Source organism: Boleophthalmus pectinirostris, unplaced genomic scaffold (genome assembly GCF_026225935.1).
Source record: "Boleophthalmus pectinirostris isolate CB_2022bp ecotype Guang Dong unplaced genomic scaffold, ASM2622593v1 HiC_scaffold_15, whole genome shotgun sequence".
NCBI lineage: Eukaryota > Metazoa > Chordata > Actinopteri > Gobiiformes > Gobiidae > Boleophthalmus > Boleophthalmus pectinirostris.
In genome coordinates, this window is record NW_026571070.1 from 23,824,303 (window position 1) to 23,852,081 (window position 27,779).

The following is a 27,779-nucleotide window of genomic DNA, read 5'->3' on the forward strand; positions in this document are numbered from 1 at the left end:
GTTCAACAAAAAAGCATGCATTCATAGTGTAAGCAGGGTAAAATCTCCACAGATCTGACCTGTAACCTGGGCTGGTGGCATTACTTGCCTGTTACCATGAAAATAAATATGCTTAATGGTGCATTGTGTAACTTTTCTGGTTGAGGGTCTGCCACCTACTTTTCTCCACAGAGATGTTATTGCTTTGTCTGAAATGTTTCGCAGTATGGCATTAAACCTTTCTATCACCATGGAGACCAAACCAGGCCAAATAACTAGTCAGAACTGTGGAAAGGCACAGTTAGAATGCCTGATTTTCTAGGTATTTTTGAGCAATAATACCAAAACATTTTATAAATGTAACACAGACCTGTTTAATCTTGTATTGTGGAACATTAGAAGGACAGCAATGACAAATCCATAGAAACAAGATGGTGATGGAACCCCAACCAAAAAATTACATAGTGCACCTTTAATGTCATACTGTGGAACATACCAGGCAAAGCAATAACATATTCATGGAGACAAGCTGGTGGTTACACAATGTACCTTTAATTATCAAAACTGACCACATTGTTATTTGTGTCCATTTAAAGTAAAGGGACATTAATTTTCCATTAGAGGTTATACAAGTAATCATCTGGAGCATCTCAAGCAAGTGTCTGCTCGATCTCTTGACCATAAATACGGCAATATTTAATAGAAGCTTTTGTTCAAAACAGACAGTACATTTCCTAATAAATATAGGAAGTTTACTATGAGCGCCTAATGTGTTTGGTGGAGGAGTCTTACCGGAGAGTAGGTGGTGAGGTCTGTTCTTGGTGCTTCATCACGTCCTGGACAGATTGCTCTCCTCCTCTGGCGCCTGCGGAGAGGCCCTGATGACCGCAGTGACATCATCCTGCGGGGGGCCATGGGCTTTTAAGGGCCATTGTGTGTGGACTCACTTGTGATGAGCTAAAAGGCTTGGGAAAGAAAAACGAGAAATTCAAGAAGACTACAAAGCGATGTTTTATTCAATGGATCTTTCTGCAAAATCAGACTGTACAGAATATGTGTGGTGACATACAAAGATTCATTAAATGTAAAAAAGTAGACTAGAGGACTAAAAGGTCAATGATCAAAACATTTAAGAACCATCTTTTGTCTGTAAGCTGTGAAAATAGCTGTGAAAATAGTCAAGAATGAGCCATAGCATATTTTTTGATTAGGTTTCTATGGGAACTCTGACAACAATGAGAAGTCCTTGGTGACCCGATCCACCATTCCCCTCTACAATGTGAACTTTTAACTTCCCAACAAACAACCAACAAAAAGGTTTTGTGTTAAAAAATGGAAGCCTTCAATGAGAAAGATACTCAAGATACTCTGCAAACCACAAAGCACTGGGGGAGCCAGATTTTATAGTCACACTATTGAATGTGAAAAATAGATGCCGATTTATTTGGTTGTATTTTTAATCATTAAGACTGGAAAGCTTCTATTCTCTTTGTGCCACCCCCATCTCAAGGTAAAACAGGAGCTTGAGCCAGATGCAAAATAGGTGCACATACTGAGTCAATACGCTAGGGCTACATTTTGAAATCAAATTGAGGGGCAGCTTATCGTAAGATACCACTTTCTGGTCAATAAACAGGAAGGTGCAATGGGAATTTAATACCAGTTATTACATCTTGTTCTGGAATTAGGACTGATGTTCTGATTTATTTAATGTGAGTGAATCTGTGTGTTGATGGGTAATATTCAGCACTTACTTGGTCATAATTCAACATGAGATTTGAAAGAGTCCATCTTTAAATGAAACATTGATTTTTAATTGAACTCGAACTAAATAACGGTAATCAAAATCAAATTAAGTATAAGTAAAATATTTCTACTGTTAATGTAGACCCATTATCTCCCATTTACCAACAAGAGACCACAGACTTGTATAAAAAGAACACGCAAACTGCTTACCTGGATCACTTAAGAAACACAAGACAGAAAAAGATCTTCATTCTTAAAACAATTTATTTTTTATAATAAATCATTTAAAATTCTGTCCCATGCCAGTAGTAAAAATAGTAATACTTTGATCATCTTTAAGACACATATTGTGCCAAAGATTACTCCAGAGGAATAAAGTGGAATGTTGTTTATCTGACTGACTGCAAGTGAGAAAGCTGAGTTCAAAACACACATGCACAATATATGCGCTTTCATCTAGTCAACTGCATCATCAGCTTGTACCTTAACAATGTATGCCGAACCCAAACAGAAATCAAAGCAACCATTGGGATAAGCAAAGCATATCAAAAGGAATTCATATAGACAGTTGGATTTTTTTCTCTTATTAAAACAGGTTAAAAGACGCAATGGAAGCTATTATGTGGGGAACTTTGCATCGGCGTCTGCAGGTGTCATGGTGAAATAGCTCACATGTTGGAATTTGAGCACCTCATTTCCCCAGCTGGTCCACCCTGGGTGAAGATTTCGGGCAAAAAGTTCCAAGCACTTTGCACTGGGTCTGATGTAGGGCTTCAGTACCTCTGGAAAAAAAAAATGCACAAACTAACATGACAAAACGCTTTTGATGGACATACATTAGATTAGCTTTGTTTTGCTTTATTGGTTGCCAGGTTTTACTTAAAGTCAGCTAGCCAAGGAATTGTCAAATTGCTTTACATTTTTCCTAGTTTGACAAAGGTACCGGTTGTCCCTCCTGTAAAATTGTATATTGTGACAGCCTTAGTTCTGTGATGTATATACTTAAAATTAATCATTTAACATAACAATTTGACTTAATAGTACTTCTTAAATTCCATGTTAATATCACAGAGAAATTAGATAAAAGAGACAGCATAGTTGGATCTCACTTAAGCAGCCTTTATGTCAAATTCCATAGACCTCTGTCTCACAGCCAGCATAAAGAATGAAGAGGAAGAAGAGAAATGCGTGTGCAATAGTGTAGTTCCTCCCCATAGTACACACACAGCTCATCTGTGGACAGACTGATGACCTTGTAGAGTTCCTGTTCCGCTCCCCTGCCCCTCGGCTGCCCCAACCCGTCTCACTCCCACCACAGGGAAGTCACTGAGCTCCAAATCACATCCCCTACTTAACCAACACATTGTGGTCCTGTGCCTCTCCTTCACAGATTAAACAAAACATAAATAAAATGATTCCACTTGGCCAACTGGAAAGTGTAGCAAAATGTAAAGTGTAGCTTCAGGTTGTTGGGGAAAATAATTGTCATTGTGATTATGTAAGACCAACTATTGGGAAATCTATTTAAAAGGTGCACGGCTCAACTTTTCTGGTGTGGGTCCGCTACCTATTTGTCTCCATGGAGATTGCTTTGCCTGGAATGCTCCATGGTATGACATTAAACATATACATCTAGAACTTCTTCATTACAGGTTTTAGTATTGCTCAAAAATACAACAATTCTTTGTGTGAATAGGGCTGACTCTCCAGCCAAACATTCCAGACAAAGTAATAATATTTCCATGGAAAAAGGCAGATGACTGACCCTTCACTAAAAATGTTACTAGAAATGTTATGCAGTGCACCTTTAAATCAAGCTTTGAATTGACATTTTATTGACATATTAATATATTTTAGTTTGGCCAAGACTAGGAAATGGGCACGTCATGATTATCCATTTCAGTTCTAGAGCCTCATTTTAGGGGTTATAGAGCTTGATGTTACCCAAAAAACAAACAAAAAATACTAGGAAAAAAGGATACTTGAGCTGCTGAAGTACAATATGATGGAAATGCCCTGACAAAGGTGACTGTTGTGAAGGTCATGTGATACAATACTCCTTGAAAATCTTTAATTGTTCAAATTTAGAAGTGATTAATGAATAAAAGTTGGCTTTGGAGTCAGTTTTCTTCCCTGAGTTGTAAGAGTTGGGTCACTGGTCACCTCCCGCACCCCTCCTCCCCTTGTAATATTTCTAGCTCCAGCGCAATTATCACGTTGCATGAGTACAGTGGCAGATGTGAGCAACACCCATTGACTGAGCTTTCCTGCCTGCTAATAATAAAAGGTCAAAAAGACACTGCTCACATGTTTCTTTATTAATGCAGGTGGAGAAACAAAGGCATACACACAAACTGTATGCTAATCTACTTAATCTCTATGGCACCAAAGCCCCACATCTGGCATCATTATGGATCTAATCAATGCATTTTGAACAATATCCGTCCAAAAGGTGGACACTTCCTGTGCTGCTGAAAGGACACGGGCACAGGCTGTGTTTGGCTCTCTAAACTACACAATAAACTACATTCCCCAGAAATGACGTCAAAGTCTCGCCTTCATCAAAGTAACTGCATATTCACGGTCTATGTCTGTATTTATAATGCCCAATGCTTCAGACACTGGTTAACAAAGTTTTGCTTTAATTATTACATGTCAAATAATTCATGGGTCAAGTTTTCTATTTCTTTTATCATAAATGGACTTGACAGAAAACCGCACATCAAAGTGCAAATGTATGTACAATTATATTAAAGAAAGTACATTGAGTCTAACAACTAAATTTGATTATTTTACATGTTTAACTACTGGAATAGTGTGAAGGAAGCATCTTGCAGAAGCACAAACATGGTACAGCTCTGCCCTCTGGTGGTTTTTTAAATAAAATCTTCTTTATTTTCTGTGGTTGGTATAAGTACATACCTAGTCCGCTCTAGGCAAGTCTAGTCATTCAAGATACCTGAAAGTTGGGGCTTTTGGGAGTGAAGAGTTGATGGCACACTGACTATTAAACGATGATCCTCTATCAATATTGACTCACTGGACGTACTACAAACCACAAGAGAAAAAAGTCAATTTCCCACTTCCCAAAGCAATACCCAAGATAAATACTTGTTTTTACCTTTCTGATCTATTTCCAGTAAAGGAAAATCGTCCAAGAACTAAGACTTCATATGTTTTTTTGTGTTTCGAATCCAGTGGAAAAACAAACTGTCCTGATGTGGTGACCTGGCAAACACAAGTAAAACCAGTAAATGATGCATAATGTGTAACTTTTTGACATGTCTACTGTTCACACCTTTACCCACAACCATTCAGCCAAAACCTCTACCCCCCAGTGTGGGTAAAGCTCATCACGGACAAATCGGAGGTGGCTAGGTCGGTTTGTTACCCATGTGACTATTAGGCAGTCTGAGGATGCCAAAAGAGGAACAGGCAAATTTTTCAACTGAGATGATGGCAAAGCATTGTACCTGGGAGAGGAAAATCAGCATGAAAACAGTCAAATGTTTATCGTTTGTCTTCTTTTTAAACTTACCTGCGACTTCTTTTAACAGACTTGTTTTCCCATGGTGGATCAATGACTATCAAGTCAAACTTTGCTCCATCTGTATAGCAACAAAAACAAAAAAAACTTTATGTAAAAAGATTTACCAATAAGTCATTATTGTCAACCAGATCATTTGGTTTTACACAGAATTTAGATTTTTGCAATCTTTTGAAAATCCATACTCACAGCTCACAAGTGGCTGAACTCTGGTGAAGTCCGAAAGGAGGAAAGCAGACTGGGCTGGTATCACATATTCCTCTCCCAACAGAGTCACCACGGCAGCGGTGTCTGACCTGTTTTCTGTCACCCTGGAGAACAAATCCAGATGAAACGTAGAGCTCCCTTCAAGTGCTTGAGCAACAGTGTCTTGCTTCTCAATATCCACAAGAGGGAGCTGTTTAGCCATTTCACACAGGTCACTTAAGGCACATTCAGGCAAAGTACCAAGATCTTGTGTGCATTCTTCAGGGGTGTTCAGATAACCACATGCCCTGGCCGAATTCACCAAAGCCAAAGTGCCCTCCAGTATAACTGACCTAACCTGCAAAAACGTATATCAAACATCAATCGATTAGAAATTCTGTTTTCGCCAGGCTAACCATTTCTCACCTTATCATGAAATGCTTTGATATCGATTTCCCCTTGGTTGAGTTCTGTGCATTTCCGCTTCCTCTTCTAAAAAAAAAAAAAAAAAAAAAAAAAAAAAAAAAAGAATTACATTTTCAGTACTATAAATGGTCAGCTGATGAACATTTATTATAATCCATTTTGATAATACAAAGTTCACAAGCTAGGAACTTGCTTATAATGCAACATAAAAAAGAATAATAATATAAATAATGATAAAATAAAAATAAGGCCAGTTCAAGTAGATTAATTACAGCTGTTTAAAGAGACAGTAACTGGTGTTATAAAGTGACAGGAGTGTTCATAAGTCCAGCAGTAAAGAAACTGTTCTTGAGACAAGAAGTTCTGGCCCAAATGGACCCTAGCATTCTGCCAGAGGGGAGTGTTCAGGGTAAAGTATAATGTATAAGGTACATAAGTAAAGTACCTTTGTTACCTTCAGCTGAATTCTTTTTCAAGGACAGCCCTAACACCAAAGGATTGATTGTATTTAATTGATCTCCATTAGCTATCAGCTATTCTTCCTGGAGACCTACGTAGCATGTTTTGGGAGAATTCCATCCATCTGCTGTGACCTGTCCCCTGGACAGTGAACATACACCCACTCTCCAAAACTACAAAGTCAAAAAAGAGCTGCTTCACATCAACTGCAATAAAGTTACAGGACCTGATGAAGTGACAGGTAGGGTACTAAAGGCATGTGCTCATCAGCTTGCCACAGTATTCACAAACATTTTCAACCTGTCACCACATAAGGCTACTGTTCCCAGCCCTTTTAAATCAGCCACCATTATACCAATACCTAAAACCTCAGCTGTCATCTGCATGAATGATTACCGATCAGTTGCTCTCACTGTGGCAATCATGAAATGGTTTGAGAAGCTAGTTCTGTGTCACATTAAATCATGCATGCATTTCCCCAAATTTGGACAGGCATCAATATGCATACAGAGCAAATCGATCCACAGACAATGCCATCTGCACTGTACTGCATGCTGCTCTTATGCACCTGGAAGCGCCCAACATCTATGCCAGGATGCTATTCTGTCATGCTGGAGTTTAGTCCAAAAGTCCTTTATCCAGACTACATTTTATGTCCTAATAGGTGACTTTTGGATACCTTTTATTACTGGTTCAATTATTTTTCATTGTTTAATACTTGAGTAATTCTAAGTGATCTGAGAGACACGATTGTCAACAATAAAATATCCCCATTAATGTTCAATAATGGTCAAATCCATCTTTTTTGGGGTTTACGAATAATTTCTATTCACTTGGGTCCGGAAAGTTGTGACTTTTAAAATATGGGTCCAAAGAAAAAAAGTGAGCAAAGGGAAACACTGGTCTAACTGATATACCACCTAACTCGGAAAGTGATATATCACTGTTTATCTGAATTAAGTCTTGAATCCAACTTATTTTCAATAAGGGGGTGGGGGGGCTTTTACCCTAATAGATCCATGCTTTTACCTTATCATGTCTAGTGCTGATAACGTCGACATTCCCCGCGCGCCCAGCTTCACCTTTGTCGCTCACATGACTTCGCTCGGTTTGAAAACACTGACTTTTAAAGGTACATGTGACGAGTGTCTTGTGTCCTCCTGTCCCCCAGATGCAGCGGGAGTAGCTCTGGGCGAAGAGGGAGCGCGCATCCAACACCCAGCCCGAAGCGTTCTGGGCCACCACGGCCATTATAACAGCTTCTGTGCCCTGTGCTGGTGTTGTGGTGTTGTCCCACACATCTACGGGGCGCATGCTCACCATCCACGCTCTGTCATCTTCTTCTTCTGTTGTTTTATTGCAGATGGCATCCTACATGGTACATTTGCTGCCACCTACTGGGTAAATAGTTCTCAGGGCTTATTATATGAGACAAACTTTACTGATCCACAAGGGAAATTATTTTGACACAGTAACTCACACATCACAATAAATATAATAACAAAGAGCAAAAATATAAATGGTAATAAAAAATTCTAAATAAGTAGCAAAAAAGATAGCAAGAGATAGGTGTCAAATAAGACATAATTATATAAATGTATGTGTATAAGTTAAAATAAAATAGAAAGATAAGTAATAAAATGTAACATCTCCAGTAACTTGCTGCACACATTGAAAGACCTGAACTTTCTCAAGAAGTAGAGTCTACTCATGCCCTTTTTGTACAGTCCACTATTTCCACCTCATGGCCCTGGCAATGGGCTCCATTGGTGTCCTATCACCAGTTCCTTGGTATTGTCATTGTTCAAGAGCAGATGGTTTGCGTAGGACCACCCCACAAAGTTATACTATAAACATGTATACTGAAAATAATCCAATTTGGGTCCAATAATTTAATTTTATATTTGCTAGTTTAGGCAGATTTTCTTTTATTCAACCCAATAGTGGAGCTGTTAAGGACCAAAATAGTGCCCAATTGTTCACTTTTATGGTACAAGCATGAAACTTTGCCAGATTAGTAACATCCCTAGGACCAACATTTCTGGATATGGAAGCAAGCCCAAGTCAACCCTGGAGACGAGTACCATGCATGCCACATAATGGCTGACATGGAAAAAAGGCTGGGAGCTAAATTATTGCTTAAACTGCCTTTAAAAAAAAAATAATGTTAAATAATCATATAGGTTATAAAGAAGAATATGTATTCTCAAGATACTAGATACAATGCCGTTTTTAAAATGAAAGTAAAATTTAAATCACAAAAAGATATTTGCTACTAAACTAATGGTGTTTTTTTAAAGGTGCATTGTGTAACTTTTCTGGTCGCCATGGAGATGATATTGCTTGCTGGAATGTTTCACAGTATGGTATTAAACATTTCTATCTCCATGGAGACTAAACCAGACCAAGTTGCAGGTCAGATCTGTGGAGAGGCGACCCTGCTCACAGTCACGATGCCTGTTTTTCTAGGTATTTTTGAGCAATAAAAACACCTGTGATTGAATACATGTAAGGTAGATCTGTTTAATGTCATACTGTGGAACATTCTAGGCAGAGCACTGACATATCAATAGTAACAAGAAGGTGACAGACCCCCAATCAAAAAGTTCCACAGTGCATCTTTAATAGTATTATTTACTGTTTCTAGAATTTAAATTTGGCATGTGCCACGAATAAACCACAATCATCACCGAATTAATTTACCCCCCCTAAAACACATCACAGTATCATAATAACAATAATGACAAGAGCAGAGGTGGACGGCTCATTCAGTAAACCCACACCAAATTGAAAACACCTAAGAAATTGTGAAAATGATGATTTGGGATTATGACCAAATTAAGGCAAGATCTGACCAGGTTTTGTGATGGTGTAGTATTTTCATTGCGATCTCTCAATGTGGAATGAGCTGTAGATATTCAGACTATAGTTTAATCTAAAGAGGAGGCTCTGTTCACACCTGTACTACAGTGAGATATAGATTGTAATAAAGATATAAACCCATTATTAAGACCACAAATTTACTATGTTTTAGCTTCAAATGTTAAAATAAAGTCTAATTAAAAAACAAAATGCTTAAACTGCTGAAATAATGTTTTTTTTTCTTCTCATAATGTGAGATGGCTATGTAAAGGCTATGTAAAAGAACAATGCAATTTAACGCCTTTAGGTTCACAATGTAACATTTCCAGAGGAAGGTAAGATACCTGCTTGTCTCCAGGGAAATGTTATTACTTTGCTTTCTGTCAGAAAATAACAGAGATATTAACACAAGGAAACTCAGAAGGCAGAATTCAGGGTTTTTACTTGAGGCGAGGGACAGAGGCGCAGCTACAGCTCTTAACTGCCGAAGAACCACCGTCCAACGTCACGTATTTATTAAATCACACAAGTTACAAGAATAAATGGGCGGTTACATTTTTCTATGACACTAAAAAACACAGAGAATAAAGGTGTGTATTCTGTGTGTGTGTGTGTGTGTGTGTGTGTGTGTGTGTGTGTGTGTGTGTGTGTGTGTGTGTGTGTGTGTGTGTGTGTGTGTGTGTATGTGTGTGTGTGTGTGTGTGTGTGTGCCAGCTGCTGAGGTGTAAGGGAGGGATGTGCTTAGGGAGGACTGTCCTTGGGGAAGATAACAGTTAATGAGAAGTTCACTTAGAGAAATACCCTTTGATAAAATAAGACAAAGAATCATCTATACAAAGTTTGAAAAACTCTTTAACACTTTCACAGTATGACATTAACCTTATCCATCTCCCTGGTGACATGCAAGAGACCCTGCTAAATGTAAGAATGTATGCATTTTAGATATTTGAGCAATAAACACATTTTCAATCCTTAACTGAATAAACACAAGACTGGTATGTTTAATGCCATACAGTGGAACATTCCAGCCAAAGCTATAACATCTTCATAAAAGAAGCAGTTTGTGGACCCCCCATCAGAGAAGTTATAAAGCACCATTAAGATTTTTTGAATTTTAAGACACCAGATCTGCCCAGCCCTGCAGATTGGGGATGGAAGCGTGATGGCAGTTAGTGGTTAGGACAAGTGGCAAAGGACGCATTCTATGATCTTAAAAAGTGTGGATGCAGAAGCCTGTGCTGGGTGATGCAAGTGTGCAAAGACAAAATTGGCGTGTACAGGTTCATGTAAATGTGGCAGCAGATGCACTTACAGCACTTTAAATAAGTTTACTGATTTAAGGTAGTCTCTGTTCTGTGTTTGGGGTTAAGCCTCGCTTCCATGCAGCATTTAATTATCATTATGAACCATGATATGGCACTTACAGATCTTTAGAGATGGTAAAATGTGTTTTGTTATCAAAAACCCAATAAATATGTCTTTGAAAGATAAAATATTGTATTAACTTGGATTTCAGCCACAGGGAACCCAGACAACCCTTACATTCTTGAGGAAAACGATCATGTGACTGCCTTAATGCTTTGGAGTTTATGAAAAATAGTTGTTCAACATTACAAAATGGATAACTAAACAAATTAGACTGTAAGAAAGGAATTATGTAGTATTTTTTAAGTCAGCCTCATTTTCATATAGTCCATTTTGTGACATGTGCAGTTCTCAGCTCCAGTGTTGAATTACACTTGGTTCCATATCCAGAAATAATAGTCCTGGGGGTGTTACTAATCTGGCAGAGTTTCATGCTTATACCATAAAAGCGAACTATTTTGGTCCTGTCGTGAACCCTCCCTCGGCCACAGGAGAGCTCACTTGGGTGGGGTAAAAAGATGAAGGTTTTGGCGTAAGCCCCACTAAAAGGGCTCCTGAATTCAGATGAAGATGTTCATGATGCTTTATTTTGATAATTGAATAACTGTTAGAGCATTAGAGATTAAGAGTGTTTGATTTAGATATTAGAAGTGCTTTTGTGACCCATATTACCATGAGTTACTTGTTTTGCTTTGATTTAATCTGATTTGTTTCCTTTATATTGATTTGCTTAATTCTTTCAATTTAATTTTTAAGTTTAGGTTATTTTGCAATAATTTCTGTAACCGTTATGTTTGTGTGCAGGAAAGATAAGGGCCTTCTGTTCTTTTGACAGCTGACCTTTATTTGACATTGATGTACGAAACCTATATGTTATGCGGCGTGTGGGAGGCCTGTAGGCAATGCGGATGCGAAGCTTCCTGCTCCTTAAACGATAATTTTTGAGTGTAGTAAATGATATTTACCTTGTGTTATTGAAGAAATGATATTTTTTGAGTGTAGTAAATGATATTTTTGAGTATACATTGTGGTTTTAAAGCTATGTGATATTTTTTGAGTGTAGTCAGAGTTATTTGCATTGTGTCTTTAAAGCTGAGTGATTTTCTGAGGGTTATTACAGTGATTAGAAAAAAGGTAGTGAGGCCCAGGCTGCGTAATTTAGCCCTGGTCCTTTCAACAGGTCCTAACAGCTCCACTATTGGAGCTGCTCCGGTTATTCTGCTGTGTGCTGTAGGAGCGGCGCTGATGCAGTGTGTTCCTACTCTTCTAGTTTTGCTGACGTTGTTGGGACTGGTTGTGAGTGGTGTGTTACGTTGTGTTGTTGGGGCTGTGTGAGCACGGTGGATCAGGTTGCGTAATATTTGCTATTAGCGCTTGGCTGTGCGTTTTGATCGATCCAAAATGACTGTCTGTGTCTGGCATTCGTTACAATACATATATTTATAATATATATTTATAATTTTGGCCTATGTGCATATCTCTGAACCCCCTCAGCCAAATCATCAACAGCACTGGCTATACCGACTCAGAAACGGGACCACCATCAGTTACCTCCTCCACACGGATGATATCAATCCATACGCTATGAGCAAGAGATAAGGGACCCACAGATTTCCTCTTCCTCGCTGCGATAAAGTTTGAGCCGTAAAGTATATTTCATAATATTAATTTCCTTAATTTATTTAATTCGTCTAATTGCAAATTATATTATTTTGTATTTAAAATATTCTTATTTTTGTATTGGGTTTAGTTAATGTTTGTTAAATGTATTTTTAACGTTTTTTTTTACCCATATACAAAAAAGCCCTCTACACTCTGCTGCTCCTCCCACTGACAACGACACGCCCACCTAGTCACTAGCTGTTTTCTGAGAAATCGAAAGCTGTACTCAAACAAAAGACGTCTATGGTGGTACTGTGTCGGTAATTTTAAATTTGGTTTTGGTTGGATAGTTATTATCCGTAGAGAAAGCTTGCGTAATAAAGTGTTCCGCTGCAAGTCCGACGAGTGCTGCAGACATTTGCGAGATTATACGCAGAAGAATGAGCTATGATCGAGGCGAAGTTCTTAATGCTAGCTGAGAAAGTTGGCTTCTGTGACTGACGCGATGCAGTCCAATCTCTCCCGACGAGTGTGCGTTTATGACCGCCGATTTGAGGGCAGCAAACGAAAAGAAGAATGGCTGGTTACGAGTGATCTGGATTTTAAGAGCTTTCTTCGCATTCTGTCTGAGGCATGTATTTTTTTTTACCTGATTGTTATTCAACATTCTTAGGTTTTTATAGCTTATTAGGATACATAATTAGTCTATGTTTATGCGACTGTTTAGAGACCTAATCATATTTGATGGATACCTGTTGCTGTAACCTATGCTTGCTGACAGTTTTATGCTTCTTTCCTTTCCTTTTTTTGTTTTGTTTTTGTTAGTTTGTTTTTGTGATTTTCAAGAAGTCACCTGCTCTATGTTCCCACGTTAGTTGGGTTTTGGGGTAATGGTTAGGGTCTGGTTTTGAGATAAAGGTTAGGGCCAGGCTATGTAGGGGTTGTGCATTTACTAAAATATGTTTTTAATTGTGAGAAAAGAGGGAACATAGTCGGTTTACACTGTCGGTTTCACAGTTTAGATTCAGTCAATTCTTTGTTTTAGTAGTGTTAAAAAAACTGGATTAAACATTAAACATGGATTATAATAGCTTTTTTCCCTTTTGCAAACAGACATTTTCAGTTCCACTCCATGAAGCGTTTGTTTTGGTCACTACAGAGAGGACAGTTCTTGATGCAGAAAAATACTGTAAGTAAATCTCACTAATGAAACACCAACCCTGTCATATCAGTTACCACTGAGCAAAAGCCATCTACTGGATGATTTTAATCAAAGTCAGAGCAGTGACTGCTAGTGTTTCAAACAGGGCCTCTTTGCTTTTTCATTTTTATCATATCTGTATTGAAGAAATTTCATATTGTTGTAATTAATCCTGTGTCCCCTAAGTGGAGGAGTTCAGGTATCTCAGAGTCTTGCTCATGAGTGAGGGGAGCGTGAGATTGAGAGGCGGATTGGTGCAGCATCAGCAGTGATGCGGTCGCTATATCGGACCGTTGTGTTGAAGAGGGAGCTAAGCCGAAAGGCATAGCTCTCGATTTACTGGTCAATCTAAGTTCCTACCCTCACCTATGGTCATGAGCTCAGGGTAATGACCAAAAGGACAAGATCACAAGTGGTCAAAATGAGTTTCCTCCGCAGGGTGTTTGGGCACCTCCCTCGGGAGGCTCCTATTTGTCCTGTAACTGCTGTTGTAGATGAATAGAAACCTCACCTTTGAGTTGCTACTCCACTGCCGACCCCAAAGTATTACACTTTTATACGTTCTAAGTATATTGTCCTGACTCTTGTGGTTGCAGGGACATGCAAACCAGCAGGGACATGCAAACCACCACAGCCTGTAAATCATGGAATACTGTTGAGCTACTTTCATTTCTTTGAATGAAGAAATAAATGCTTCATACATAGTTTAATACTCATGCGTTTTTTTTTTTCAGCGCAATTACAAGATGGTGCCACTCTATACTTGATGCAGAGAGAGGACCAAACACTAGAGGTGCCCACAGAAGAGCTTATTTATTTTACTCCTCATCACGATACTGTGGTGGAGAGTGGCACATATAAATATTACGACAGTGAGGGCAAGAAAGCTCTCCGTAAGTATTCAAAAATTGTTGTTTTCACATTTTAGGTCTTGACAAAATATGAAAAACTGATTCTTATTTTACATAATGTTCTTTTATATAGCATATGCCCTGGCTGATCTGGTCGACAACTCACTTTCTGCCACAGTCAATAATGCTGCAGGGCGAACAATAGAAATACGAATGGTAGGCTTGAAATACTGAAGGTTACAAAGTTTAGAATATACTGACTGAGCAGAAACTGCCTTTTTGGGTTAGCTTTTTGATGAAAGCTATGGAAAACCTGCTGTCATTGTGTGGGATAATGGATGTGGTATGACTTCTAAACAACTCAACAACTGGGCAGTGTACAAGCTCTCCAAATTTAACAAGGAAAATGGCAGATTTGCAAGGTTTGTAATACAGGTCATTATTATTCCTGACTAAGGATGTACTGATCACATGCTGGCAATGAAAAATAAAAACAAATGGAAATGGATACTGAAAACAGGATGAAATATCGGCTTCCAAATATCTTTTCAGGCGATATGCTGGTTGGACATGTTTTAATTTTATTAAACACCGCAATGAGTTAACCAGTGTGGGTCCTTGGGCAAGACCCTTCATGCTACTGCCCACCTCATACAGTGAAGAGAGACAATGAAACATACAAGATGCTGGCTCAGATGTTGCATGGCCAAACAAAGTCTGCTTCAGGAACAGTCAGAGGGGTTACATGAACAGGATGTGGGAGAAATGGTTATTACGATACCCACAGGTATCAGTAGATACTTAGAGAGTCTTATCTTGCCTTCGGTCTTTGCGGGAGTGCTAGCGTGGTGTGCCATGCCTGAATATCAGGTGAAGTGGACCAGAGGGTGTGGTGTGGCGCTTTCAGTGAACTGCCAGAATCATGAAAAATAAATATCAAAACTAGTCCACTGAAAAACATTATGTGTAACATATTCAAGGCACAAATAGCCTTATTTTATTTTTAAATATATGATAAATGCATAATATTCACATGTGTGCTGTACAGGATGTTCATGCACCATTCAGCTGCATAATTGAGGGCAAAAGGAGAGGAACGCAGAGAAAACTATGGTTGACGAGAGTCACAAACACAAGCCCAGCCAGTTCTGTGAGGGCCCATCCAAAATTCTATAATCCTGGCACTTCTACTGGTGTGTATTTACCTCGTGAGGCTCCAGAGCTGTTTTTTGTACCCATACAATTTTTTTTTCCCCCACCCCCCTATTTGCTGCTTGGTAATTAGGCAAAGATTACAGACATTACCCATGTTGGCAGTGATTTTAAATGCCACAGCGGTCACAGATTGGTTCAGGTGCCATCACCAAAGATGCACGTGTTCCGTCTCACTCCAGCCCCCCAGCAGCAAAGTAAAGCCCGACCTCGACACAACCCCTCGTTAACACTTGCCGCTTGCGCAAAGACTAGTGACAAGATAGGGCCCATAGTATCGAAAATGGTATCGAAACTGAAAAAGCTGGATCAGTACATCTCTATCAGTCATAGATATGCTAATACATTACTTCAATTCTAAAATGGTACTGTTATTTTGCAGTGATCAAGGCAATTACTCTCGTCCTGGACATGTTTGTCGAAGTCTGAACAGCGACATATCCTACTTTGGAGTAGGAGGAAAACAGGCAGCTTTCTATATTGGGAAGACAACCAGGGTACTGTAAATGAAATGACTGAATGAAAACCAGAGTACAGTGTACATTTTGTGAGCAATCAGTCTCTCTGCTTTCATTTAAAATGCAGGAGAGTCTGGAACCAAAGCATATATCTGCTTTACATAGATTAGTGCTTTGCTTGTGGATTTTGCAGAAATCTGTTCTGTTTCTCAGTAACTTATTTTTTCATTAATTTTTACTCCTAAGTCGGCATGTTAGTTTTGACACTGAATTTGCCAATCACTCCCATTAGAAATCTGTTTCCATATGTCTTGGCTGGCAACCATGTACATAGTTTAGTAGTTAACTAGAAAAGCACTCAGAGAGCGCAGACCTCCGCCAAGGACTACCCCCATTTTTTATATAAATTGCGATAAATTCAGTCTTCTGGATCAGATCCGGATCAGCCTTTGGAATATGAAAGAGGATCCCATTGTCCATCCCTGAGTCAAATTTCATGGGGTTTGGTCAATAATTAACCGAGATATTGAGAAACAAAATTTTTGGCCCCATTTACCACAATGTTAACTAAAATTTCAAAGTGATCCAGAATCCAGGATTTCTTCCGGATCACCCCCAAAATGAAATCAGTTCTTCCTTTTCACATTTCCAACAAATCCTGAAAATTTCATCAAAATCGGCCCATAACTTTTTGAGTTATGTTGCTAACAGACAAACAAACAAACAGACAAATGCCGGCAAAAACATAACCTCCTTGGTGGAGGTAATAATGGTAAGTCCCACTTTAAGTACATGTTAATTGTAATTAGTTGTGGACTGGGGAAGGCCTAAGATGATTTTCTTTTATAATTTTGAAATAAAAAAATATGAAAACACAAGTGATACATTTGATTTGGAAATTTGGACACCAAATTACAGGTTTTCTTATTGCTGTAAAATTGTTTTAATTTGCATACTTTGATCATTTTTTAGGTCATCAGTAAATCTTCCAGCTCCCCTGATGTGCATGAACTTATTCTGTCCAAAGCATTATTTGAGAAAAAGGAAAAGAACAAAGAAGACACTTACAGCACAACCATCTATAATCGTAAAGTAAGTTTATATATGATTTTTAAAATTTTGCTCTAAAATGTTTATATCTGTATGTGTTTGACTTGTTGTAGCCTGGTGAGTCCTCACACATTACTAAAACTGTGGACCGTTTCCTGCGTGACCTCATCACAGAAGAATATGATCACCAGAGCTTCACTGCTGTTGTTATTACTGATGTCGTGAAAGAGCACATCACTTTTCTCAAGGAGAATTTTGAAGTGTGGACGAGGCAGCTTGCGTGAGTTTTTTTGCAAAGAAGAGTTTTTAATGCATTAAGGTCATTATTTGACATACACTGGGTTGTGGGATTTTTGCAGACACATATACCACTATTATTTACATGGACCCAATGGGAATATTCAAGGAGCAGTACCAAAATCAAGCACTCTAGATTCTGAACAAATCTCCAAAATCAACATTCTGGTGTGTTGCTTTCAGTATAGTAATATATTTTTATTTGTATTTCCTAATGTTTGTTATACTTCCTTATGTAATAGGTCACTCTCAAGACAAAAAAGAGTTCTTGTGTAGTTAATCTCAGAGACATTGGAACAGACCTACAGAGCTTGTACATAAAGGCTGCTGTTTCTACATTTGAGTTCAGAGCTTGTACTAACCCAGAGGCAGGTATCGTGGAGGGGATACTACGGTACCACCCCTTCCTATACGACAAGGAGACATACCCTAAAGACCCTGATGCCCAGGATGCTCCTGATGTCCTGCATGGTAAACACAAAAGACATTATAAGCTCAAAATGTGATGAAAACTGAGTCATTTTCATTTTTTTTTTATGTTCCCAGGAGATGTTGAAGAAAATGAGTATAATACTGACATCAATGCCCAAAAGCAAAAGAAGCCGGTCTTTGAATGCTATTGGAATGGACGTCTTATTCCATACACAACAGTGCAAGAGTAAATACTGTATGATACATTAAAGGCATTTTTTAAATAGTAAGTAAATTGTTCATTTCTTTTTGCAGCTTTGATTGGTGCAGCCAGCCTTCTAAAGGATCCAAAGTACCGATTGAGTGTTACAATCGCTTCTCTGGTGTGCTCTTCACAGATGACACATTTAAAGTCACTGAGAATAAACTTACCTTCATAGACCTGGAGCAGAAACTCAAAAACAAAGACACAATATTCACGGTTGTTTTGAAGGGACAGGTCAGTGAATGAATAATGGCTGTTTGACTTTTGACTGTCTAGATCTATAATTTTTGAGAAAATAGATATCTGCAATCTTTGTTTATCAGATTTTTTTTTTCACTTTTTAAATGTTAACTCTGGCTTCCACAGAATCAAAGAACTAACCTCCAAAAAGAGTTTAGTCAGTGGCTACAATCCTGTCATGAAAAATTTGACAAACAAGTGAAGTTTATGAACTACCAGGGCACAATCTCACGGAATGATATACCAACCAAGAGGAACCAGTTTCCATGGACCACATTCTCGAAAATAGAATGGGATGGCAAAATTTACCAGGCGGGCGATTATGTGAGTCTTTTATTGTATGCTACACATGGGAGGCATTCAGAGTTTTATTATTGTATTTTTAAATGAACAGATCAAGTCTCTAAAAACCGCTCCTATTTACAATGGTAAAGTGAATCGCTTTCTGTTGTTTGGAACACATGATCATGAGGGACATGTGTACGGTCCTGGAGGTCAGGTGGAAATTAATTTGGTGAGTGTGAGTTAATCTGGTGTCAAAACAAGCCTGACATGGCAAATTTATTAAAAAAGCATGTACATGACATTGTGGATACTAAATGTGACCTTGTTTTGCAGGAGCCCAAAGGACTTTATGATAAAGCAAAAATCATACCTCTGTCCAAAATTGACAGTAATGCGACTGATGAAGAAATCAAGAAAAGCATTAACAATGATTCTGCAAAGTCAGTAGTAAATGTATACGTAAAGGCGAGGCATTATAGTTGAAACATTTATGCATACATTTTTTCCCCATTTTTGTTTTTTGTCTCTTTTTTTTTTTTTTTTAGTCTTTTTTTTTTAGCCTTAGATTTCCTGTCCTTAGATTTATAAGTGACACTGTAACTCAACTCAAAGGCAGTTTTCTCTAAATGCATTTTTCTCGCTCAGAAACTTAAAGATCATCCCTTAAAGTAGCACCTATGTACATTTTCCAGTCTGGTACTAAACAGTAATAGACCACCTAGAGTTAATGAAGGATTTATTTATCTAATCCTGTTGTATTAAAGTCAGCGAGTTAACGCCAATAGTAAACAAGATATCTAAAATTTAAACCTGTCTCTATTAATTTTTTCAAATTTATATATCCCAAATATGTGCAACATATTACACATAAATTGCGTTATTTGCATCTGAAAACATTACATGATGAAAAATCTTACATTTATGTAAATAAAAATAAATTTCATATTGATGTATCTAAATGTGATGTATCACCTGCAGTTTTATGTTTCATGCAATTTCTTTTGTCTACCAGGCTTCCAGACAAACTTGAGGTGACATGGCCTAAGGGCAACCCATGGCCAGACAACGCAACCTGTCCAGCTGGAACTGTGTTAGGTAAATCATATTTGACCAGGGCTCAAACTTTGTGCTAGGGTACTAACAGATGCTCTGAAACTTTCTCCTCGAAGGACCAATAAATGTAAAGATTCTGAATAAGAAGGGGGATTCTATGTCCTGCCTGCCGTCCGTGGGTCGTGGAGTGTTAAAAAAACTGTCAGTTGTGCTCAGACTAGTGCATCATGGTAAGATCTATTGCAACACCTTTGTATTTTATAATCTTAAAAAAGGATTTTAGCAAATAAGATTTTGAGAGTTCAAATCAACAGTTCCTAAGGGAGATCAAGAGATTTTAGCAGTGGAAGCTGACCATTCACCAAAGTGGAATTTTTGGTTTAAAGAGATCGGTATGGCGTCTTTTTATTATGTTTATTTTAACAAAAAACCAAGCATGACCCCTAATAAGCCCTTTTTGTAGGGAACATTTTGGCACTGGGAAAATATACATTGCATTTAATTACCATTCAAACTGAGACCAAAGCCAATGAATTTGGAGAAAGACGTCTTCCACATTTTAAACTTAGGTTTACCATCAAAGGTAAGTGTAAAATACAAGAGTAGTATACTTTAAACAGCTTATAATCAACATTTTTTAGGATATCAGACTTTCTACAAATTAATAATAGCTTGATTGTTCTCTTCCACATTTTGCAGAGGATGTGGCAAATCAATTTGATGTGGCCGCAATTGGCTCAACCCTTCGTATTGGAGTGCCTTTTAACATCTCTTTGAGGTTTAAGGACAGACACGGTCATGCTGTTGAACCTCCCCCAGATTTGAAACCTACACTTCAGTGCAGGTGACTTATGATTGTCAATGTCAGATTTATTTTATATTCATCATCATTTCAAAGTGGTAGTCAGTATGCGAGTTACTGGTTCTTCAGATATTGGTTAGTATTTATAAATGCCTTAATGCTTAATAAGATTATTAAGATGAGAAAACAAAAAGGTTAAAAAGGATAAACTTAAAAGTGAGCTTTATTGTCAATTTCTTCACATGTACTAGACATAGGAATCGAAATTATGTTTCTTTCTATTCCATGTGTAGACAATGACTGAGAGAGCGAGAGGCTGCTACGTCTGCACACACCACCTTTCAAATCATAACACCATTCAGGTTTTGCTGCAGCAAACTCTTGCAGTTGCATGGCCTTTGTGTCTCAAAGGTCTCAGTGCAGTTTAACAGGAGGATTGGTCAGGGAGGGTCAGCAGATCTGTGTCAGGACAGTTTAAGGAGAGGAAAAGCCAAAAGTTCTCCGACTCTGTGTCTTGCAGCATCAGAGCAGCCTCATTCTTCTCATTCTTAGAAAGGTCTCATTCTTATTCTGCTCTGGTGTTTTGGTTGGTGAAAAAATGGTCCATTCCCTCAAAAGTGTTTTCTCTGGAAGATTTTTTGGCACATTTGCTGCCACATATGGTGTAAAAAAGCCTATAGCTTCTCAAATGTCCATAGCTTGCTCCTTAGCTAGCATCTATTGCTAAGAATGCTAATGAACTGTATTTAATGGGAAGAAAATATAAGAGTAAAATATGGCCTTAGACACATTAATAAGGATATATGTATTATAAATGCCAACCAGGGATGCAATTAAGTCCTTAATATGCCTTTTACTATGACTTGGATGTTATTTTGTGGTTACCAATGTTTTTATTTTTTAATAGCGGTTTGGATGTTACGTATGAACAAGTGGAATGTAGAAACATCATGTATATTAAAAATGTCAAAGTAAAAGGAAAAGTCAGGAATCATCTAGAGCCAAATGTGAGTGAAAATGCATCTGAGTTACTTCTTCATGCTTGCTTTGTGTATTTAATACCATTTTTCTACACTCACCAATATTGTGCTTTTAGCTGCATGACCTAAAGGTGACAATAGATGGTCTCAGAGAGCACTCCAAAACAGTGACGATTACTGTACTTCCTGGTAAAGTGTTTTATTCCTTTAAATTTGGTTTTGGAATATCTCTTAACACAAACCCCTTTTCCACGTAAACATCTTGTGACACACTTGCCTGTCTTTTATGTTTTAGGTAACCCACACTCCATCCAAGTAATTCCCAAAGAGAACCCAGTCGAGGTGGAGAATGGCAGTACAATTAAATGGAGTGTTATGGTTCAAGATGAGGATGGAAACCCCACTGCAACACCCAAAATGACTGCTCGATGCGTTGTATGAATTAATTTTTAAGCATGTGTTCTGTCCATCAATAAGTATGACATTTCTCTCTCTATTTTCCTTTTTAGGTTCCACATCAGCCACCAGCCAACATAAACTGCATGGCTGGAATTGGTGAATATGTGAGTAAACCCATCAATTTGTCACTTACCCACGGAAAGCCACAAAGCCTTCAAGTTCGATTCAGTGTTCCTGTGAGTAATCAGTGCTTTTTTATTCACACTATTGAAGATTTTGAGCTGTAAGATGGCGTGCTTTCTTTCAGAGTCAAAAGGGTATAGAGGAAGTCACACGTGAGGTGCTTGTACTGCCCAGTAAAAGAGTCATTCGTATCAAGATCTATGAAAAGGATGCGTGTCTTGAACTGAAAAACAACGAGAAAATCGACTGGATGGCTGGTGCTGTGTTGGGAAACCTGTACTTCATGCTTTACGATGAGGGTGATAGAGAGGTTCCTATCACGGCTGAGGTGGCTTCAAAGATCAAGGTGAGTGGAACATGTAATAATTCTCAAAGGGCCCATATTACACTATTTTCTGATCTATATTATAATGCTGTTTCCTCATCAAATAACCTACCTGGAGTCGTGTTTTGTTTAATTCACACATGTTTAACACACAAACTCTGCATATTTAGTGTTCTTCTCTCGAACAGAAAACACTGTTCCAACTTATGACGTCGCTTGGTAATACAGGAAGTGCTCCAATGTGTTTAACTAGATTCATTTGGATTATTTCATACCTGGAATTGCAAATCTCTATTGAACTAAAGGTACTGTAAATGGTAGCTGTTAACTTGAAAACTACCGTTTCATGACATCACAAGGTGGAACAGAGCATTTTGAGCTTTGGAGATGTAGACAGACTAATAATAAAGGATTACTCAAATGTGTGAATGAAGCAAAACACAACTCCAGGCATGTTTTTGAAGATGTAATAATATTATAACATGGTTCACAGGAGTTAATTTTGCTTAATACAGCCCTTCTTAAAGTATAGATAAAATACAAATGACACCAATTTAAAAAACTAAACAAAATAACAATCATTTTAGGCTAACTGGACTGGGAACATCGATCAGAAAGAACTGATGAAAGGCAAGCTCCCTGATGTTACAGTACCAACCAAAGCTCATGCCGATCAGTTTTACCAAGTGTCATACCAAGACCAGAGTGTTACCGCCTCCTTTATCATTGTGTAAGTTTTTACGTATCTATCACCAAACCAGTACATTCTAAATGAACACCTTAGGGCAATGGAAAGGAAGTTGCTAAACTGCTCAGGCACACTGTTCTTGATTCATTCTACATACATATTTTCCAGGCCTATTCCTGATGTGCCTGCAGGATTAAAAGTAATTCTCCCAAAATGCATAGCAAGACTTGGGGAAATGTTGCCTGGAAACATAAGTGAGTGTGACTTATTGGGATTGAAAGAATTTGACAGAACATTTGATAATCAGTAAGTTTGCCTACAGTCTTAGAGCTTGTGGACCGATATGATAATGTTACAAAGACATTGAAACCATCCTGCGTAAATGAAATAATCGTAGAGGGTGAGGATCTGGACCAAAAAGCTTTAAAATTAAAGTTTGAGGTGAGAGTGCAAATGTGTCAGATCTTTTCTTAGTCATTCAAATGTTCACGTAAACATTGCATTTGTAATGATGGTGAGTGTCTTTGTTCTGTGTCAACATCAGGAGAGTAGCTGTTCAGTTGTAGTGACTGGTGTGCGCTTCATCTCTGGGACTCCTGGTTCCAGGGAGATGAGTTTTACCTTTGGAGATTTTACATACCGTACCAGACTCAAAGTGGCTGCAGGAATTCCTGCAAAGCTTACTCTTATCAGTGGACAGGCCCAGGTAGGTACCGCATTTTACCACATGTGCCCATTAACTTCATGTAATGACTCAGATTTTATTTTTCCTCCTAGTTTATGAATGTTTTGAATGGTCATGGCATTCCCACACCATTTGTTATCCAATTGTGTGACCAGTGGGATAATCCCTCTCCAGATCAGAGGGTTGTGGTAAAAATATTGGCCTCATCAGAATTAAATGTATGTTTCTCAGTTATGCTAGATACATTAATTAAGACACAATTTCCACTAATTTATTTATTTTTGAATTTATTTTATATGGTAGATGAGTATAAATGTATCGTCACAGCCTGTGAATGCAGAAGGACAGGCTTCTTTCACTGTGACTTGTGTGAGTGGACCAAAGTAAGGAAAAGCCACAAGGGGGCACCAGTTCATTAAATACAACATTCACTTCCAAATATTATTTTCTAACAATGACACGACAAGTGTAGAGTTATAAATCCATTCCTTTCTTTGAAGGGGATCGTATGCGCTGAACTTTAAAGGAATCTTTAAAAAGGAACCGATACCTGGACCATCTGTAAATCTGACTGTCCTCCCTGATCCTAATAAACCTGTCAGCTTAGAGGTGGAGTATGACAAAAGGGCCACTTTTATCGCTGGCGAGTTGCTTCCTGGTATGTGATGAGTCAAATATATTTGTATTAATGTGTTTATTTTGACTAATATAACTACAGTCAGCTCCATGTTTGTTCAGCATTTTTAGTGACTGTTATGTCAGATGAAGGCAGGCCAATCATAACCCGACAAGCTGTGTCTATGCAATATTGGAAGGGAGACTCAAGAAACCCAGGCTCAAATACAGTAAGTGTCATGTCCAAACCAAGCACTTAAGTTACTAAGATGGTATTGTTTTTTTACCAAAGATTATCCTTTCTAGCCAATTGAATTTCAGTGTTGTGAGCCCAAGGAGAATGAAAAGAAGGACATTTTTTATTTCAGGTATAATGACAAGTTGTGTTGTTTCTTGGTTAGGGTGTTACTCAATATGTAAATATTGTTTTCCTGTTTATAGAGAAAAGCCTGTCCCTGAACATGTTGGGAAATATACTATCCAGTTCTTCTTACATGACCCTAAAAATAAAATAACATTGTGTAGTGATCCGGTATGAAGCATCTTAAACAGCCAAATAACACATTTTTATCTACCAATTTTTGTACAGATATTTTTTGTGACTTTCATGTTTTCTTATGGTTTATTCTCGTTAGATTCTTGTAAATGTAGTGGCAAATAGGCCGATGAAGTTGGCTCCTGAAAATCCACCTCCAACACAAGTTGTATCTTATAGTGAAGACATCGCCAAAAGAATGTTGGTGGAGAACATGACTCTGATGATAATGGTGAGCCCCAAACACCATCTTTAATTGCCCCATGTATTTGTTCATAATTTGTAAACATTATTTTTATTTTTTAATTTTTTTACAGGATCAGTATGGCAACCCAGCAGGTCAAGGACTGAATGGGGTTGTTAAGATCTCTATAGAAAACTTGAACAGTTGCAAGCAGAGAGAATGTTCCGTTATTTGAAGATAAAAGCATTAATTGTAGAATTAAGCTAGAGAATGGAAAGGCTCATGTTTCTGTAAGTTTATTTCTTTATACAAGGATTAACAAATCACATTGTGAATATCTGATCATGAATTTTCAACAGAATCTTGCCATAATGAAAAAAAGTCCTGGGGTACATGGGGTCACATATATGGTCCTCTTCAGACCTGAGATTTCCCCAAGAATTCCTGGGAGTCTAGATTCTTATGAGTTTCACTTCAGCTTTTCCAATGGTAAACTATGCACTCCTTTTTGGCTAATCTTTCTACTGTACTTTTGCCAAACTAACAGCTTCTACACTTTAGATGAAGAGAACCAGAAAATACATGTGGCATTATGCAGAAAAAGGGATGCAGTCAAAGACGCTATTATCCAAATTAAAAAACGACAGACACAGCACACGAAACTTATGGAAGAGTACGATGGTGTGGGTCAATTTTAAATGACATTTTAATTCTTATTGAAACTCTATAATTTGCTTTGAATGTGTTGTTTGTTTTTTTCAGGTTTATTAAAAAAATTATCTGAGAATGAGGCAAACCTGCGAAATAAACTCAGAAATGAATGGAATGAGGACTTAACAGAAAATACATCTGTAATAAATTCTCTAGTTTAAGCATTCATGTGCATGTAAAAATGCTTTACACATTTGATCATCTATTTTACAGATTGAGATGGTTGACAGAATCCTACATGAAAAGCAGCTTGAAGCCAGAAGCATTTGGAACACACCCAGAAGAACTTGCAAAATACCGTGTTACAGTAAAGGACCAGATGTTATAGGAAAGGTAATGTGTTCTGTATTGTGTTGTTTATTTGAGTTAGGTTTTTGTATTTCTAATTGAAAGAACTGATAGTCACACATGCCTTTTTTAAATCTCTTTGATTATACTGTATTAAATTCAAATCAAAATCACAATGAAATTACGCGCAGGTTGGTCACTTGGCATATGTGATGGATGATTTTGAAGCCTGGGTGATCTCATGGCACATCAGAGGTGACATGGACTGCATTGTCACCACGACATATGCAGCTGCAAAGGAAATCCTTAGGCTCACCAATGGCAAGCAGCAGATTTTGCCCATCGAAGGAATTAACCCCTCTTATAAACGGTATGTTTTTGCTGCTATGTATGGTTGTAAAATAAAAAGCTGATAATATAGTGTCTATACTCAATACTGTACATGTGATACCTTTTCAACCTTTTCAGCCCCCTCTTACCATTACCCCATATACAAAATGGTCGGGTACTTTTTGCTCCAAGGGGAAATCCACGGTATGCGGCAGACGTTCTGATTTACCCAGACAACCGCGCAGACTGTGAGATTGGTGAGTAAGGAGGTGGTTCATTTTTGTGCACTTCATATGAAGCAAACTTGTACCAGTTTGGACAAATGGACAAATGTCTAAAAATGATCTACTTGATTGTCATACAGTATTTAGGACCCTCCTGGGGAGGACCATCTTGATTGATGACCTAGACTCTGCAAACCATTACAGACAGTCTGTAAGTCAAACTATTAGACATGATTGAATATGTACTTCTTTTTTCTTTATACTTTTTAATTATATTTTTTGTGTAGGTGGTGAGATGCAATGTGATGTGCCCCACCATCCTCACCAAACAAGGGGAGAGGGTCAGTGCCAGTGGAAAGTTTGGGGGTGCACAGAATAAAGCTCCACCCATGCACCAGTTGGAGATCTTTGGGGCCCCCCTACCTGAGCATTTCTCAAGCCTTCAAAAAAATATAGGTATCATATTGAATCATTTGATCCATCCATATTGAAATGTAGTTTTGTAATCTCTTATCCATCTTTTAATATAGAGCATCTCAAACAGTACAGAGTAGCTCTTGAAAAAAAGCTTCAACAGATAAAGGAACAGAATGACACATTTAGTATTTTGGAGCCTAAAATCAAGAAGAATAGGGAGTCTTTGGGGATTATGGACAAACAACTGCAAGAGATTGAAATACAACTTGGTATGAAAAGTGACATAAAATACAACATGACATGGAAAAATTTTAGTTTTTGTCTAATGATTTTTTTTTCTTCAGCAACCCCACTCAAAAGGGTTCATGACAGCGGTGGTGAAACGTCGGGCATTACTACCAAACGAGCAAAACTGGGATCAAAATAATCCCATTAAAATGCCAAATTACTGTGAAAAAAGACCATATAATGTGGGTACATTGCATTATTGTTTTTGTTTTGTTTTGTTTTTACAGTGCTAGAGTTTTAAATATTTTTACTGCACACTTTTTTGTATAAGTAAGTATATATTGGTTTGTTTTAACAATTATTAAAATCGAAAACAAGCAATAATTTTGCCTGTGTTTTCTTTTTCTTGTTTACTGACAAACTGCTAAAGATAAATGTTGAATATTTGCTTTTTGCACAGAATTTAACAATGTTTTTGATAAAGATTTCTAGCGGTTTTTCTTATATTGTGTATATGTGTATTTTAGTTTGCTGAAAGTATGAACATGTTTAAAATAAACCCTCCGCCTTTTCTGTAGGTCTCAAACAATAATTAAAAATACTTTTGTCCTGCTCAAAAATGTAGTGGGGTAGAAAGTACAGATACCTGCGCTCAAATGTAGTAAAGTAAACGTAAAAAGTAGGCTATTC

General features: G+C 37.8%; 2 protein-coding genes across 2 annotated transcripts; one reads left to right on the forward strand and one right to left on the reverse strand.

The window, feature by feature from the left end:
- Window positions 1-1,971: 1,971 nt before the first annotated feature.
- On the reverse strand, window positions 1,972-7,675 carry mettl4 (methyltransferase 4, N6-adenosine). Its single transcript, XM_020935733.2, has 8 exons — window positions 7,373-7,675; window positions 5,885-5,950; window positions 5,462-5,816; window positions 5,264-5,333; window positions 5,024-5,198; window positions 4,847-4,953; window positions 4,685-4,773; window positions 1,972-2,507 (listed from the first exon to the last, which is right to left on the reverse strand). The coding sequence occupies exons 1-8, from the start codon at window positions 7,664-7,666 to the stop codon at window positions 2,344-2,346; spliced, it is 1,320 nt and encodes a 439-aa protein (XP_020791392.2). The 5' UTR covers window positions 7,667-7,675; the 3' UTR covers window positions 1,972-2,343.
- A 4,726-nt stretch (window positions 7,676-12,401) lies between these two features.
- Window positions 12,402-27,473, forward strand: smchd1 (structural maintenance of chromosomes flexible hinge domain containing 1). The gene is given in 48 exon segments (XM_020935671.2): window positions 12,402-12,803; window positions 13,286-13,361; window positions 14,108-14,266; window positions 14,358-14,440; window positions 14,513-14,646; window positions 15,819-15,933; window positions 16,867-16,986; window positions 17,058-17,224; window positions 17,304-17,409; window positions 17,484-17,712; window positions 17,788-17,899; window positions 17,968-18,151; window positions 18,284-18,481; window positions 18,552-18,671; window positions 18,776-18,882; window positions 19,455-19,537; window positions 19,612-19,725; window positions 19,810-19,887; window positions 19,959-20,078; window positions 20,195-20,339; window positions 21,205-21,304; window positions 21,394-21,466; window positions 21,573-21,712; window positions 21,787-21,912; window positions 21,984-22,205; window positions 22,772-22,914; window positions 23,041-23,126; window positions 23,195-23,313; window positions 23,417-23,578; window positions 23,650-23,775; window positions 23,861-23,940; window positions 24,058-24,215; window positions 24,296-24,402; window positions 24,479-24,540; window positions 24,614-24,704; window positions 24,808-24,939; window positions 25,025-25,096; window positions 25,098-25,181; window positions 25,251-25,380; window positions 25,453-25,572; window positions 25,654-25,742; window positions 25,816-25,935; window positions 26,082-26,260; window positions 26,359-26,477; window positions 26,585-26,655; window positions 26,732-26,900; window positions 26,975-27,130; window positions 27,206-27,473. Coding segments are annotated over 48 exon segments (5,895 nt in total). The 5' UTR covers window positions 12,402-12,677; the 3' UTR covers window positions 27,289-27,473.
- Window positions 27,474-27,779: the final 306 nt, after the last annotated feature.

Bases quoted from the DNA above. Each gene is read 5' to 3' on its own strand.
- mettl4 (XM_020935733.2), bottom strand. From the start codon at position 7,666: ATGGTGAGCATGCGCCCCGTAGATGTGTGGGACAACACCACAACACCA. The intron at 5,817-5,884 runs GTGAGAAATGGT...ACGTTTTTGCAG, and splicing joins TCAAAGCATTTCATGATAAG to GTTAGGTCAGTTATACTGGA. The intron at 5,334-5,461 runs GTGAGTATGGAT...GTTGCTATACAG, and splicing joins AGTTCAGCCACTTGTGAGCT to ATGGAGCAAAGTTTGACTTG.